Here is a 16,220-nt window from a genome sequence, read left to right as displayed (position 1 = left end):
TTAAATAAAACAGTGAATTGAGAGATCGAAAGTCAAACGGAAGAACATAAGTTAAGAATTCTGTTGTGTCTGGGGAGAGTCATTCACTTTTTGTGCCTTATTATGTAACACATTCACCAGTAAAATTTCCACTTTTTTCTTATTTTTATCTCCCTAAAATTTTCGTTGCGTCTTGCAACCTTTTCAATAGTTTTGACTCTCAGAATATGCTTCAACACACGAACTCATATAAAGAATCTTGCAAACCAAATCCAAAAACGAAATAAGTTAAGAATGTTTCGCTTCAAATCGATATTTTTCAATTTGCCCATTTCACAAGCATTGCAACAGTTATCTCCCTTCGCTGATACGATACTGTTATCATTTTGATGTCCACTTTGCCAGGTTCCCACGACAGTATCTCACACACACGCATGCATGCATGTTATATATGTCTGTATGTGTGTGTGTGTTTGTATTCTTTTACTCTTTTATTTGGGATCTTTTCGGTTTGAACGGTAGTTTTTTCTAGCGGTGTCATGAAATTGTCACCCATAATTATGACCCTAGTATCGATCTATTGCATTTCAATCTGTTTTAGGGTTAGGGTTAGGGGTGGGGGGAGGGTATCTTTTTTTTCTTCAGAAATGTAAATAAACCCAATCTGTTTCTTAAACGAGGGACATATTCATACGGCACAGAATGTTTTTTACCTCAATAGATGTCAGTGATGGGTTGAAATTGCAGAAAATGAAGACAAAAAACAACAGATATCTTACAAACTATAGAATTTTCTCAATAAAGCCAAGAAAAAATGATGTTTTATTTTGACACATTCTACCAGTATATGAAGTTTAAAAGTGTTTAGTTACGTGGAAATTATTTTAAAAAACTGCCGGTCAAACCGAAAAGACCCTTTATTTGTTTCAGTCATTTGACTGCGGCCATGCTGGAGCACCGCCTTTGGTCGAACAAATCGACCCCAGGACTTATTCTTTGTAAGCCTAGTACTTATTCTATCAGTAACTTTTGCCGAACCGCTAAGTTACGAGGATGTCTAATCCATGCCAGCATGGAAAGCAGACACTAAATAAATGATGATTTACCACACAGCCATGCTTATGCCTATATTTTTTTTTTCTTTCAGTCATTGAACCGTGGCCATGCTGGGGCACTGTCTGGAAGTGTTTAGTCAAATAAGTCAACACTGGAACTTGGTTTTTTTTTTTGGGGGGGGGGGGTCAAGTCTTGTACTTATTCTGTCAGTTTCTTTTGCTGAACTGCCAAGTTACTGGGACATAAACAAACCAACACCAGTTGTCAAGCAATGTGGGAGACAGACACCCCCCACACACACACCCACACCTACACCCACACAATGGGCTTCCACACAGTGCCTCCCCAACTGCCGAGCCCTAGAATATCAATACTCCTGCAACATGGGGAACTGGCAAAGGATTCTAAGAGCACACATGTAGCAGCTACCATTGGTTACTGAGAAAATGGACAGACAAAAAATGGACATGTACTATAATGCGGAGAGTTACAAAATGACCAGGGAAAACAGACAGGTAGATGGTTAGATAACCAGGCAGGCAACTTGGTAGCTAAATACTAATGTTCAGCTGGGTAACTGAAAGATAGTTCCAGGGACAAGCAGAAAACCGTATAGATAGATGGGCAATTAGACAGTTAAATAGATAGACAATTGGCTCAGCATAAGGCTCAACAGGGAAGCAGATAGCTAAATAGCTAGATAGATAAGATAGCTAAATATCTAGGCAGATAAGGAGATGGCTAAATAACTAGATAGGCAAACAGATAGTTAAATAATTAGATAGGCAAGCAGATAGCTAAGTAACTAGACAGGCAAGCAAATAGCTAAATAACTAGACAAGCAAGCAGATAGCTAAATAGCTAGACAGGCAAGCAGATAGCTAAGTAACTTGACAGATAAACAGATAGCTAAATAGCTAGACAGGCAAGCAGATAGCTAAATAACTAGACAAGCAAGTATATAACTAAACATGTAGACAGATAAGATAGCTAAATATCTAGGCAGATAAAGAGATGGCTAAATAATTAGATAGGCAGGCAGATAGCTAAATAACTAGACAGGCAAGCAGATTGCTAAATAGCTAGATAGGTATGCAGATTGCTAAATAGCTAGATGGCAATGAGATAGTTGAATACTGGAAAGGCAATTCGATAACTAAATAGCAAGACAGCAATCAGGCAGCTAAATGGCTATCTGACTGATTGCGACAGGTAAAAGATAGCCAGATAAATAACCAGATTGGTAAAAAGATAGCTAAAATAACTAGAGTGACAATCAGATAAATGAAATAGTTTAAAACCAGGCAATCAGAGAAGCTTAATAGGTGGATAATAGGCCGAAAAGCAGACTAGGTCAAATGACAAACAGAAGAAGGATAGACAGGCAGAGAGAAATGAAGATCTTTGGTCTGGTTGTTACACGCACAAAATGTACAATGACTGAAAAGTATACCAGTGTGAGTGACAGTGGTGTGGAGAGGGGGTGGGTGGGGGTGGCAGTAAAACATAGCTGGTACCTGGTGGTGGTGGTGGTGGTGGTGGTGAGAAATGAGGGAAGAGGAGACTAATGTATTTAGTGAAGTATGACAACTACTACTACTACTACTACTACTACTACAACCAGCAACATTGTAGTCACTAGTACTACTACTACTGCTGCTGCTGCTACTACTACTATTACTGCTGCTACTACTACTATTACTGCTGCTACTACTACTACTACCACTGCTACTACTACTACTACTACTACTACTGCTACTACTACTACTACTACTGCTACTACTACTACTACCACTGCTACTACTACTACTACTACTACTACTGCTACTACTACTACTACTACTGCTGCTGCTGCCACTACTACTACTACTACTACTACTGCTGCAGCTGCTACTACTACCGCTACTACTACTACTACTGCTGCTGCTGCCACTACTACTACTACTACTACTACTGCTGCAGCTGCTACTACTACCGCTACTACTACTACTACTACTGCTGCTACTACTACTGCTAAACTGCTGCTACTACCACTACTACTACTACTACTACTACTACTACTGCTGCTGCTACTACTACCACTACTACTACTACTACTACTGCTGCAGCTGCTACTACTACCGCTACTACTACTACTACTACTACTACTACTACTACTACCGCTACTACTACCACTACTACTACTACTGCTACTACTACTACAACTACTAACGATTATGTGAACACAAGAGAAGCATAAATTACAGTGAGAGAGCAGTCACAATATGACCACCACCACCAACAAATGGTACCAACGGCATTCACACCGCTGCCATCACCTCAACGACAACAACTGTAACAACAACAACACTGGTCACCCGACGACGGTGATTAGTCAAACGAGATCATAAAAAGCAGGGATAATTAGAATAATGTTGTGTGTGTGTGTGTATGTGTGTGTATGTGTGTGCGTATGTGTGTGTATGTGTGTGCGTATGTGTGTGCGTATATGTTTGTGTGTGTGTGTATCTGTATGCGTGTGTGTGTGAATGTGTGTGTGAGTATGTGTGTGAGTGTATATGTGTGTGAGTGTATGCGTGTGTATGCATGTGTATGTGTGTGTGTATATGTGTGCGTGTATGTGTATGTGTGTATATGTGTGTGCGTATGTGTGCTTTTTAATTTATCGAGTCCCATCTGTTGCAACAGAAAGACAGAATAAGAGAAGGAAAGAAAGAGGTGACAGACAGACAGACAGACAGCAACGAGGAAGAAGAGAAAGCTGGGGGGGGGAGTGAACTACATAGCTTTGTACATTACAGGTTATTTTTATTCGTTTTTATGTAGTTCATCATAATCATAATCATCATCATCGTCGTGTGAAAGTTGAACAAGAGAGCCACTGTGCAATTGTCAGAGCCGCAAGAAATAGCAGCCAAAACCCTACTCAGATCCCACTCTACTGTCTTAACGTTTTGCCACTTAAACCAGCCATGACCAGCCGAAATATTCAAACCTATTCTATGTTCAAACTGGCCAGATCCAGCCTCTCACACCTATCCTACAATGTCATTCTAAAAAATTCAAACTGGCCAGATCCAGCCACTCACACCTACCCTGCAATGTCATTTTTAAAAATAAACAATCACATCATTGAAATCTCAAAGCTACAGGATAACATATGATTAATTCAAAACATCTCTATATATATAAACGGCAAAATGTCTGTCTGTCTGTGTGTGTGTCCTTTATACAAACCCACAATTTTTCAGTTAGAGGGATTGCACTTTGAATGGTTATTCAAAACCGTCCAAGGGTGGTCGTGCACATCTTTACATTTCTCCAGTCTCCCCGCAAAGCCATTAAATATATATATAAACGGCAAAATGTGTGTGTGTGTCCTTTATACAAATCCACAATTTTTCAGTTAGAGGGCTCGCACTTTCTATGGTCATTCAAAACCGTCCAAGGGTGGTCGTGCACATCTTTACATTTCCCCAGTCACCCCGCAAAGCCATCAAAAAATCAATAGAAGTGACTTTTTTGTGAATTTTCTATCCAAAACCTAATCAAAATGCCTGAAACTTGATACACCAATTCAATGCCAACTAGCTGTATGTGATTGGTCAGAGATTTGGACAGTACTCGCGTGTATGTGCGCACGCACACAGCTGTATATGCATGCACTAGCACTATGACCTAGCATGCCGGGTCATAGTGCTAGTTGTGAATAAATAAGCCCTAAATTTCACAGAGTAATCTGAACGCTAAGAGGTTAAACCAGCCATATCCAGCAAAAATATTCTACCTGTTTTATGGCAAAATGGTCAGATCCAGTCTCTCATACCTATCCTACAATGTCACTCTAAAAGTGAACAATCACACCATCGAAATCTCAAAGCTGAGATAACGCTGGATTAGTTGAAAACTATGTGGATAAATAAGCATTATATCTGATAGAACAATCTGATGGCTAAGAGGTTAAACCAGACATAAGAGGCACAAATATTCTGCCTGTTTTATGGTCAAATTGGCCAGATCCAACCTCTCACACCTATCCCACAATGTCATTTTGAAAATAAACAACTATATCACTGAAATCTCAAAGCTATGAGATAAAGCAGGATTAATTCAAAACATTGTGAATAAATAAACATTGTGTTGACGGAGTAATCTGAATGCTAGGAGACTAAACCAGCCATATTTTTGTAGGGGTTTTTATGTACAAACTAGCCAGTTCCAGCCTCTCACACCTGTCCTGCAATGTCCTTGTAATAAGAATGACATTCGACAGAGTAATCTGAATGCTAAGAGGTTAAACGTGGAGGCGCAATGGCCCAGTGGTTAGGGCAGCGGACTCACAGTCGGAGGATCGCGGTTTCGATTCCCAGACCGGGCGTTGTGTGTGTTTAGTGAGCGAAAACACCTAAAAGCTCCACGAGGCTCCGGCAGGGGGTGGTGGCGACCCCTGTTGTACTCTTTCGCCACAACTTTCTCTCACTCTCTCTCTCTTCCTGTTTCTTGAGTAACGCTGCGATGGACTGGTGCCCCATCCAGCTGGGGGGGGGGGGAACACATACACCACAGAAACCGGGAAACTGGGCCCATGAGCCTGGCTAGGCTTGGAAAGGGCAATGTTTATCATTAAGAGGTTAAACCAGCCATATCTGGCCTAAATATTTCTACCTGTTTTATGTCCAAACTGGCCTCTCACACTTATCCTACAATGTCATTCTAAAAATAAACAACTACACTATTGAAATCTCAAAGCTATGAGATAAAGCATGATTAATTGAAAGCAACGGAGTATTCTGAGTGCTTCAAGGGTTAAACAAAAAGTACACATTAGATAATGTAACCTTAGATACACTGTGCCAGATAACGAAAAAAAGGTGAAGAGTCATCGCTACAAGAACACTTGTAACCAGTAGTGTGGGGGGTAAGGGTTGCAGAGCCCATCCTGGGCAATGCTTTTATAGAGGGAAGTACTTTGCAGTCTCCTGGGGAGTCTGGCTGTGAGGATAGTGACAAACTTAAGGGTTGCCCTCAGTGGTATACATTCTAGGTATGCTACAACCTTTGGCCCCGAGGCCTGCTGAGACAAGGCTTACTTAGAGATAAACAACAAAGCTAAAACATTACTCTTTTACTTGTTTCATTCATTTGACTGTGGCCATGCTGGAGCACCGCCTTTAGTCGATCAAATCGACCCTGGGACTTATTCTTTGTAAGCCCAGTATTCTATCGGTTTCTTTTGCCGAACCGCTAAGTAACGGGGACATAACACACCAGCATCGGTTGTCAAGCAATGCTAGGGAGACAAACACAGACATACAAACACACATATATATATATATATATATACATATATATATATATATGTATATATACACTAGCAGTATCGCCCGGCGTTACTCGGGTTTGTAAGGGAAATAACTATAAAGCATTTTTAGAGAGTTATAGCCAAAAAATAGCAAAAAAAATGGAAAAAAATTATGGTAAATTTTTGTTTGAGAGTTAAAAAGGTCGAGTTGCGTCCCCATGACAGTCTGTGGTTTGTGTTTCTGATTCTCGACCCCATGTCGAATTTATCGATTTTTTTCAGAACTGGGGGAACTTTTCAAAATTTTCGCTGCGTTAGTTTTGAATTATGACATTGGGCTATGTGTGTGTCAAGTTTCATCAGAATCGGTTGAAAGCCGAGGTCAGGGTGAGGGTACAACCTGACAGACACACAGACACACACACAGACAAACTGCCGTTTATATAGAGAGAGATATATATGACAGGCTTCTTTCAGTTTCCGTCTACCAAATCCACTCACAAGGTATTGGTCGGCCCGGGGCTATAGCAGAAGACACTTGCCCAAGATGCCACGCAGTGGGACTGAACTCGGAACCATGTGGTTGATTAGCAAGCTACTTACTACACTACATTTGACGGATATTTGTCCTCATCTTGTTTGTTGTTATCACAACATTGCGGCTGATATACCCTCCAGCCTTCATCAGGTGTCTTCAGGAAATATCAATACTGGGTTCTTATTCCTAAGGTATTTTTCGATGTTATTATTATTATTGAGTGAGAGAGCCATGCATGTATTCAAAGTGACACTGGGGTAAAATATACAAAGCCCAGTATACCCATCATGACTACCTGTCTGATAAGGGTACACCAGGCACATGCATCGCAACCATATGTGTGTGACATGGTGATCTCATATCAAGATGAACAGCATATGACCTTGCAGGTGGGACCCAGTTAGAATTTTCTTCTGGTCGAGTAGCCCATCCCGCTCAAAAGGTCCCTGAATAAGGTTTGTTTAAGGATGTTGAACGAACCACCCATGTTTCCAGAGGTGAATTATCCAAACCCCAAAGAATCCCTCTCAACACATGGCTATGATGCTCCCCCACTACTTCTGCTCATGATCAGAGATGCACATATCGTCAGCCACCAAGGGACACGCTCAACTGGTTAAGGTCAAACAACTGACAAGCAAATCTGTGGTATTGAGCAGAATATTTGCTGTAGCCCATCTTTTATACCAAGACAAAACAATGTACATGATAACACTTCCAATCAGTTAAGATCAGGAGCCACGAGAGCCACTGCCTGGTACTGCATCAGGGCATCTATTATTATTATTATTGAGTGAGAGAGCAGTTCATGCCATCAAAGTGACACTGGGGTAAAATATACGAAGCCCAGTATACCCATCATGACTACCCGTCTGATAAGGGTACACCAGACACATGCATCTATTATTATTATTATTATTATTATTATTATTCAGGTCACTGCTTGGAATCGAACTCAGAATCTTGGGGTTAGTAGCCCGCGCTCTTAACCACTATGCTCCAATGAGGGAGGAAACCATTACACAAATGCTTAGTCTTTGACCAGCGTTTCATTCAACAGGGGTGGGCCAATCTGAAACTAAACAAGAAAAATACGTGAAAGTTTTTTTCTTTTTTTGGGGGGGTGTGGATTTTTTTAATACCTGATGCGGGTAATTCGGCCAGCATTCTGTTGAATCCCAAAACCAGACTTTCTGTAAAGAAGAAAAGAAAAATGGAACAATAAAAACAATAAAATAATATCCAAAAATAATAATAAAAACATTAGCAAAAATATAACAAAAAAAAATAAATTGTGTCTTTCAGCTGTGTACCCAGTCCAAAAGAGGGCCGTGCTGACTGTGCAACACACCCCTTGCTTTGGTGTTGGGTGACAGCTGTAAACAAGTAGCACTGTTATACGAGCAGTGTAGTTCATTTCCAGTCTTCTGTGACAGTATGGTCCCTCCATGAGAAGATGCTACCTTGCTTTGGAAAGAGGTGAGGGTTGGCACCAGGAAGGGCATCCGGCTGTGGAAAATCTGTCTCAATGAATTCCATCTGACCCATGCAAGGTTGGAAAAGTGGAAGTCAAAACAAGGAAGAGGGGGAGGAGGAGGAGGAGGAAGAAGAGGGAGAGGAAGAAGAGGAGGATGGAACAAGAGGTAGAGGAGGAGGAAGAGGAGGAGGAGGGAGGGGGAGAAGAGGGAGGAGGGGGAGAAGAGGGAGAAGAGGGAGGAGGAGGAAGAAGAGGGAGAGGAAGAAGAGGAGGATGGAACAAGAGGCGGAGGAGGCGGAGGGGAGGGGAAGAAGAAGAGGGATAGGAGGAGGCAGAGGAGGATGAAGAAGAAGAGGGATAGGAGGAAGAAGAAGAGGAGGATGGAACAAGAGGAGGAGGAGGATGGAACAAGAGGTAGAGGAGGAAGAGGGAGATGAGGAAGAAGAGGAGGAGGAGGAAGAGGGAGATGAGGAAGAGGAGGAAGAGGAAGAAGAGGAGGAGGATACAAGGACATACATTTTAGAAAAGGGTACAACTGACTCCAGTACTTTGCTGGGACAGTACTTTATCGATTCTCCGAAGTTAAAACAGGTATGTGGGTATTTTGGAAATACCTCACAGGGTGACGACCGTGCCCTGCACGCTAACGATCCTGCCAGCTCGCAGCTTTAATAATAACAATATCAAATTAAAGATTTAACGATGTAGCTTTAATTATACTCACATTATACAATATTATAGTACCAATTATCAATATGGTTAAATAGTAAGTGAATCTCCAGCTGAAATGGAAAGAAAAATATGTCAGATAATATCAAACAGCATCATACTGTGTTATGAAACAGTGTCATGCCGTTCCATGAATATCCCCACAGGGACAGGTTATCACATAACATCATACAACGTCAAAATATCACATTTGTGACACACAGACACACACATAAAATGAAGCCGAAAATGCACAGAGAATACATTAGAATTAATAAGAATTTAATTATATTTTAAAATATAGGAATACACTTTGCCAACATAACATGGCAGTCCTGGTTTAGGACGAATGTTGCTGTAATTTAGCCCCAGGAGACATCGTCTCCAGCTGGCTATACGACACGATCTGTGTCCTTATATTTTCGAACAAGGGAATCTAGCACCCCCACTCAGCTCAAAACACTATCTGTGTATCACGATTTCCAGGTTATTTCCCTTCATCAGCACAGAATAATTGTTCAGCTAGAGGTGGCGCTGTCAAATTCCCATTAAAAATATATAGTTTTCAAAGTGACAACTAGTCACTGATCTATAAATTAGAAAATTACTATTCGTAAATCTCACAATGAGAGATTTTCAGCAACAGTACTTTGGAGTAAAGATTGTTTGCCAACATAACATGGCAGTCCTGGTTTAGAATCGTGTCATATAGCCAGCTGGAGATGATGTCTCCTGGGGCCAAATTACAGCAACATTCGTCCTAAACCAGGACTGCCATGTTATGTTGGCAAACACTCTTTACTACAAAGTACTCTTGCTGAATATCTCTCGTTGTGAGATTTAGAAATAGTAATTTTCTACACTTTACCAGTTTCACATTAAATTTACACATGCTGGTATCACATAAAAGCACCTACAACACTCTAGCAACGTACACCCACATCTGTCACTCTTTTACTTGTTTCAGTCATTTGACTGTGGCCATGCTGGAGCACCGCCTTTAGTCGAGCAAATCTTTGTAAGCCCAGTACTTATTCTATCGGTCTCTTTTGCCGAACCATTAAGTGACGGGGACATAAACACACCAGCATTGGTTGTCAAGCAATGCTAGGAAGACAAACACAGACACACAAACACATACACACACATATATATATATACATACATGTATACGACGGGCCTCTTTCAGTTTCCGTCTACCAAATCCACTCACAAGGCATTGGTCGGCCCGGGGCTATAGCAGAAGACACTTGCCCAAGATGCCACGCAGTGGGACTGAACCCGGAACCATGTGGTTGGTTAGCAAGCTACTTACCACACAGCCACTCCAGCGCCTACAATGTCTATTTATAGTAATTAGTCACCCATCAAATTTGGTTGATTGGTTGGGGCCATAAGGTATTATCAAACGGGGACAAGAGTTTTTTTCCCCCCCTAGCAAAAGTAAAAGAAACTTTGGTACATTACCAGGATTCTGTAAATCTAGTTAGCGTGTTTGCTTTGTCTTGATTCCTTCGAAGACGAAACCAGCGTTGGATCTGTCTTACTGAAAGATCTAATTTCTTTGAATAACTCTGAAACACAATAAGAAACGAAAATAATATTAATAAGAATATTGACAATGCCGCCGATGACGACGACAAGGAATTATCATAAGGCTAGAAACTTATTAGGGAGACATCTATCTCTCTATCCGCTCAGTCGAAGTTGACTCTCGGTCACTCGATGGATCAGTGTCCTCCAGTCAGTTCTATCCTGGGCCGCTTCTTTCAGACTGGCTATGTCCATTCCGGTATCACTCTTGATGGTGTCAAGCCAGCGGGTTCTTGGTCAGCCTCTTCCTCTCTTGCCACTGACCATTCCGAGCTCCATCTATCTATCTATCTGCTCAGTCAAAGTCGACTCTCGGTCACTCGATGGATCAGTGTCCTCCAATCAGTTCTATCCTGGGCCGCTTCTTTCAGACTGGCTATGTCCATTCCGGTATCACTCTTGATGGTGTCTCAAGCCAGCGGGTTCTTCGTCGACCTCTTCCTCTCTTGCCACTGACCATTCCGAGCATGATGTCCTTCTCCAGGGATTCTCTCCACATAACATGATCTTCTCAACCATACAGCTATGTTTGGCTGCTACCCTCCCCCCCACCAATTTTGGAATGACATTGTAGGGTCAGTGTGAAGGCCAGATCTGGTCAGTTCCAACATAAAACAGGTAGAAATATTTAGGCCAGATATGGCTGGATTAAATATCAAAGGATTAAAGACAGGAGTGATTTTGTTGAGGGATGAGGGATGATTTGCCTGTAACATTTGCCTGTTTTTAGAATGACATTGCAGAGTAGGTTCGAGACATTGGATCTGGTCAGTTTTACCATAAAACAGGTGGAGTATTTGTGCCAGATATGGCTACATTATATTCTAAAGGGTTAATCTCCACCTGCCTCCTGTTTAACCCTTTCGTTACCAACCCGGCTGAAACCGGCTTTGGCTCTTTAGTATGAATGTCTTGTTTCCATAAGTTTTGAATTAAAATCTTCCACCAAACCTTAGTCACAATTTATGTTCCTAACATTAGCTTAACGATAACGAAGATATTTTACTAAATTCTTTGTTATATTTAAAGTAATTGAAAGAAACACAGAGCATCTCAACAGAAATATGGTAACAAAAGGGTTAAAATATATAATAGAGAAACAATTCTTAACCCTTTTGATACCAACCTGCCTGAAACAGTCTCTGGCTCTGAGTATAAATGTCTTGTTTTCATAAGTTCTGAATTAAAATCTTCCACCAAACTTTAGTCACAATTTATGTTCCTAACACTAGCTGAATGATAAACTAAGTTATTTTACTAAATTCTTTGTTATATTTAAAGTAATTGAAAGAAACACAGAGCACCTCAATAGAAATATGGTAACAAAAGGGTTAAAATATATAATAGAGAAACAATTCTTAACCCTTTTGATACCAACCTGCCTGAAACAGTCTCTGGCTCTGAGTATAAATGTCTTGTTTTCATAAGTTTTGAATTAAAATCTTCCACCAAACCTTAGTCACAATTTATGTTCCTAACACTAGCTGAATGATAAACTAAGTTATTTTACTAAAATCTTTGTTATATTTAAAGTAATTGAAAGAAACACAGAACATCTCAAAATAAATACAGTAACGAAAGGGTTAAATGCCTGGATCAGCTCTTTCATCAAACTTCTAGCCTTGTTAAGTAATACAGGTCATGGGATGACCTTGTTCGACTGCATGACACAGCAACTATGTCAAACAACCGACATCAGGAATGTTATGTATCTCTGCCTTCTTTTTATAGTTCGTCTGATCGCTTGTATCTTGGGTTTTCAAACTCACGGTGACTGAGCAGAGACTGGATTTCCCAACATCATGGGAATCTTTTATAGTATATCACACAAGGGGTGCTGAAAAGTTCCTGGCTTTAAGGGTGTCGTGAAATGCTTGGTTTGAGGCCCAACCTTCCGAGTTCTTTCACAGGGTTTAGAAAAACTGAAGGACCCCTGCAATAAGTGTGTGAATTTGAGAAGGGAATATGTTGGATAAAATCATAATTAACTGATCCTCCTGTGTTTTCTTTTACCCAAGCCAGGAACTTTTCAACACTCCTCATATGTATATATAAAATATATATATGAAGGGGTACAGAAAATCCCTGGCTGTAAGGGTGTCGTTATATGCCTGGTTCAAGGCCTGACCCTCCAAGTTTTTTTACAGGGCTTATAAAAACTGAAGGACCGCTGCAATAAGTGTGTGAATCTGAGAGGGGAATGTATTGGATAAAATCATAATTAACTGATCCTCCTGTATTTTCTTTTACCCAAAGCCAGGAACTTTTCAACACTCCTCATATGTATGTATAAAATATATATATGAGGTCGGGGCAGAAAAGGTCTTAGCTTTAAGGGTGTCGTGAAATGCTTGGTTAGGAGCCCAAACTTCCGAGTTCTTTTATAGGGTTTAGAAAAACTGAAGGACTACAGCAATAAGTGTGTGAACCTAAGAGGGGAATATGCTGAATAAAATCATAATTAACTGATCCTCCTCTATTTTCTTTTACTTGAAGCTAGGAACTTTTCAGCCCCACCCTCTCATAAGATTTTGTTGTTGAAACTTAAGTGCAATAAATTACTTATACTTTATTTTAATTTTTTAATATTTTTTTTTTTAATTTGTTTCAGACAGACTGCAGCCATGCTGGGGCAATGCCTTGAAGTATTTTAGTCGAGCAAGTCAGCCCCAGGACTTCTTTTTTTTGAAATCCTGGTATTTTTTCTATTAGTCTCGTTAGCTTCTTAATCACCCAGCCAATGTGTATTCGTCAGTGGATGAACTTGACATGGCAATAAAAGATCCCTAGGAAGAGGTTCCACTTGATCCGCTGCAGCGGTTGATTAGGAGCATGAAACCGCGAGACTTTGGAGTAATTCAGGAAGCTGCAGTCAAACACATTACTCTTAAGATATTGCATCAGAATATCATTGATCACCTTGACCGACCAGTCCGTCGGGCGTCCGTTTGACATCGCTGGTCACAGCATGCTGTCCTCTCCTCTCTGGATCGCGCCTTTCTCATCCACGTGATCCCAATCGCACTCCTGAAATTGTAACTCCACCATTGTGGAGGCCTTCCGAGTGGTCGGTACCACTCGACAACTGTGCGGGTCCACCGATCATCGGTGAGCCGGGCAACGTATCCAGCCCATCTAAACATCTGGACATCTAAACCCATCAATATCATCATCATCATCGTTTAACGTCCGCTTTCCATGCTAGCATGGGTTGGACGATTTTGACTAAGGCTGGCGAACCAGATGGTTGCACCAGTCTCCAATCTTGATTTGGCAGACTTTCTACAGCTGGATGCCCTTCCTAACGCCAACCACTCCAATATATATCATTGATATATATCATAATTTCCCTGTCTTGCATCATTTTTGCAACATTATTCAACCTGGCATAAGAGTTTTGAAAAAGGGGTTTCTGGTTCTCTTTGTTCTTTTGAATTATTATCTCATTTATTTGGGGATTTCTACAAATTTGAATATTGCATTGCCTTCTTTAACTCCATTTCTTATCTAAAGCCAAGTTCCATGAATTTGGGTAGAATATAGTTCGCAAGAAAAAACAGCCAATGCTCAGGTTTTATAGCTTTGAAGAGCACTTTATACACACACACACACACACGTATTTGTGTATGCGTGTGTGTGTGTGTGTGTCCCATTATTTAATTTATTTCAAGATTTCTTGCCAATAAAGAACTGGTTTCTAACCTAGGTGTAAGGTTCCTTCATTGGAATTTCAACATCAACAACAGGGTAGGTGGCTGGGTATGTATGTGTTTTATGTCTGCATTCCCATGTCTAGACATGCTCTTATATGTTTAAATGATAAACATCTGGAAAGTTTTAAAGATTTTTACAGTTCCGGTGATGGATTGGATCTGTAGTCTTCAAATTAGCTTTCTCCTTTCTGGTTTTGAGAAGCCTAATTTCTCAAGATTGGTATTTAGGCAATGTGTTATATATCCCAGGACCCCAATAATTACATGTATAAGCCCCAACTTGTAATCTGGATAGAGTAACTGCAGATTTCTCAATAGTTCAGCATAGGTGTTCTCTTTTCCACTGATCTTCAGCTTTATGTTAACATCCACTGGGCAGCTAATTTCCACAACTGTGCACAGTTTCTCTTCTCTATCCTAAATCATAATATCAGGTATGTATGTATATTTCTTTGTTGCTCACAAGAGGCTAAACATAGAGGGGACAAACAAGGACAGACAAACGGATTAAGTCGATTATATTGACCCCAGTGCGTAACTGGTACTTTATTTATCGACCCCGAAAGGATGAAAGGCAAAGTCGACCTCGGCGGAATTTGAACTCAGAACGTAACGACAGACAAAATACCGCTAAGCATTTCGCCCGGCGTGCTAACGATTCTGCCAGCTCGCTGCCTTTATGTATGTATGTATGTCCTCCTTGTCTTGACATCATGTGATAGTCGTAAATGAGTGCCATTGCCCTACAAGCGGTGTCTTTCCTTTCCAATATTCTGTGAGAAAATTTCTGGCCATGGGGAAGCATTACGTTGCTTGGAAACAGGTGAGGTTTGGCAACAGGAAGGGCATCCGACTGTAGAAAAGATGCCTCAATGAACTCCATCTGAGCCACACAAGCATGGAACAGTAGACATTAAATGATGACAATGATGATGGTGGTAGTGATGAGGATGATGATGCTAATGGCAACAAAATACAAAAAAATATTCAGAAAGAAACAATTTGTACAAGAAGGAATAGTAAAAGAAATCCAGGGACCTACTTCTAACGCCTGGTGGCTGGGGGTTCTGCTTTTCTTGAAAGCTTCCTCTAAATAAATGCATGGAGATGGTTTCCGGTGATTAATTTCCCGAATGCCCAAACTTTTCCCAATCGGAGTTGCAATATATCTGAAAGAATACAAGAGACAAGGAACCATTAGAAAACAGGTGAGGCAAAAAAACAAAAAACAGAAACAAAAATACAATACAATACAACACAATAAAATATACAGGTGTGGCTGTGTGATAAGAAATTTGCTTTCCAACCACATGGTTCCTGGTACAGTTCCACCATGTGGCACTGACTCACTGCATGGCACCTTGGGAAAGTTCTTTTACTACAGCTTTGGACCATCGGTCTCTTTTGCCGAACCGCTAAGTAACGGGGACGTAAACATACCAGCATCGGTTGTTAAGCGATGTTGAGGGGAACAAACACAGACACACAAACACACACACATATATATATACATATGTACAATACGACAGGCTTCTTTCAGTTTCCATCTACCAAATCCACTCACAAGGCTTTGGTCGGCCCGAGGCTATAGTAGAAGACACTTTCCCAAGGTGCCATGCAGTGGGACTGAACCCGGAACCGTGTGGTTGGTAAGCAAGCTACTTACCACACAGCCACTCCTGCTAAAGCCCTTCGAGGAAGTGCCCCAGCATGGCCACAGCTCAATGACGGAAACGAGTGAAAGGACTAACAGTTCACCTGACAAGCTTTGTACAGACATCAATGCAGAAATACACACACACACACACACACACACACACACACTCATATACATACACACACACACACACACAC

At 40.9% G+C, this 16,220-nt stretch overlaps 1 protein-coding gene across 5 annotated transcripts in view; it reads right to left on the bottom strand.

Moving 5' to 3' along the window:
* The window catches only part of LOC115230564 (ceramide synthase 5), a 43,702-nt gene extending 28,125 nt beyond the window's left edge, over positions 1-15,577 (bottom strand). For all 5 annotated transcript variants that reach the window (XR_004997517.1, XR_004997516.1, XM_036499700.1 and 2 more), the window contains exons 1-4: positions 15,409-15,577; positions 10,528-10,634; positions 9,077-9,134; positions 8,018-8,068 (exon numbers count right to left, since the gene is read on the bottom strand). Coding sequence is in view for 3 of the 5 variants with exons in the window: in XM_036499700.1 (XP_036355593.1) it covers positions 8,018-8,068; positions 9,077-9,134; positions 10,528-10,634; positions 15,409-15,564 (372 nt within the window). In the remaining 2 variants the exon portion in view is untranslated. The remainder of the gene's footprint in view (positions 1-8,017; positions 8,069-9,076; positions 9,135-10,527; positions 10,635-15,408) is intronic.
* Positions 15,578-16,220: the final 643 nt, after the last annotated feature.

This window comes from Octopus sinensis, unplaced genomic scaffold, assembly GCF_006345805.1.
Source record: "Octopus sinensis unplaced genomic scaffold, ASM634580v1 Contig15794, whole genome shotgun sequence".
In the NCBI taxonomy this organism is placed as follows: Eukaryota; Metazoa; Mollusca; class Cephalopoda; order Octopoda; family Octopodidae; genus Octopus; species Octopus sinensis.
Note: the sequence above shows the minus strand (reverse complement) of the source record. Positions and strands in the feature narration are given on the sequence as shown.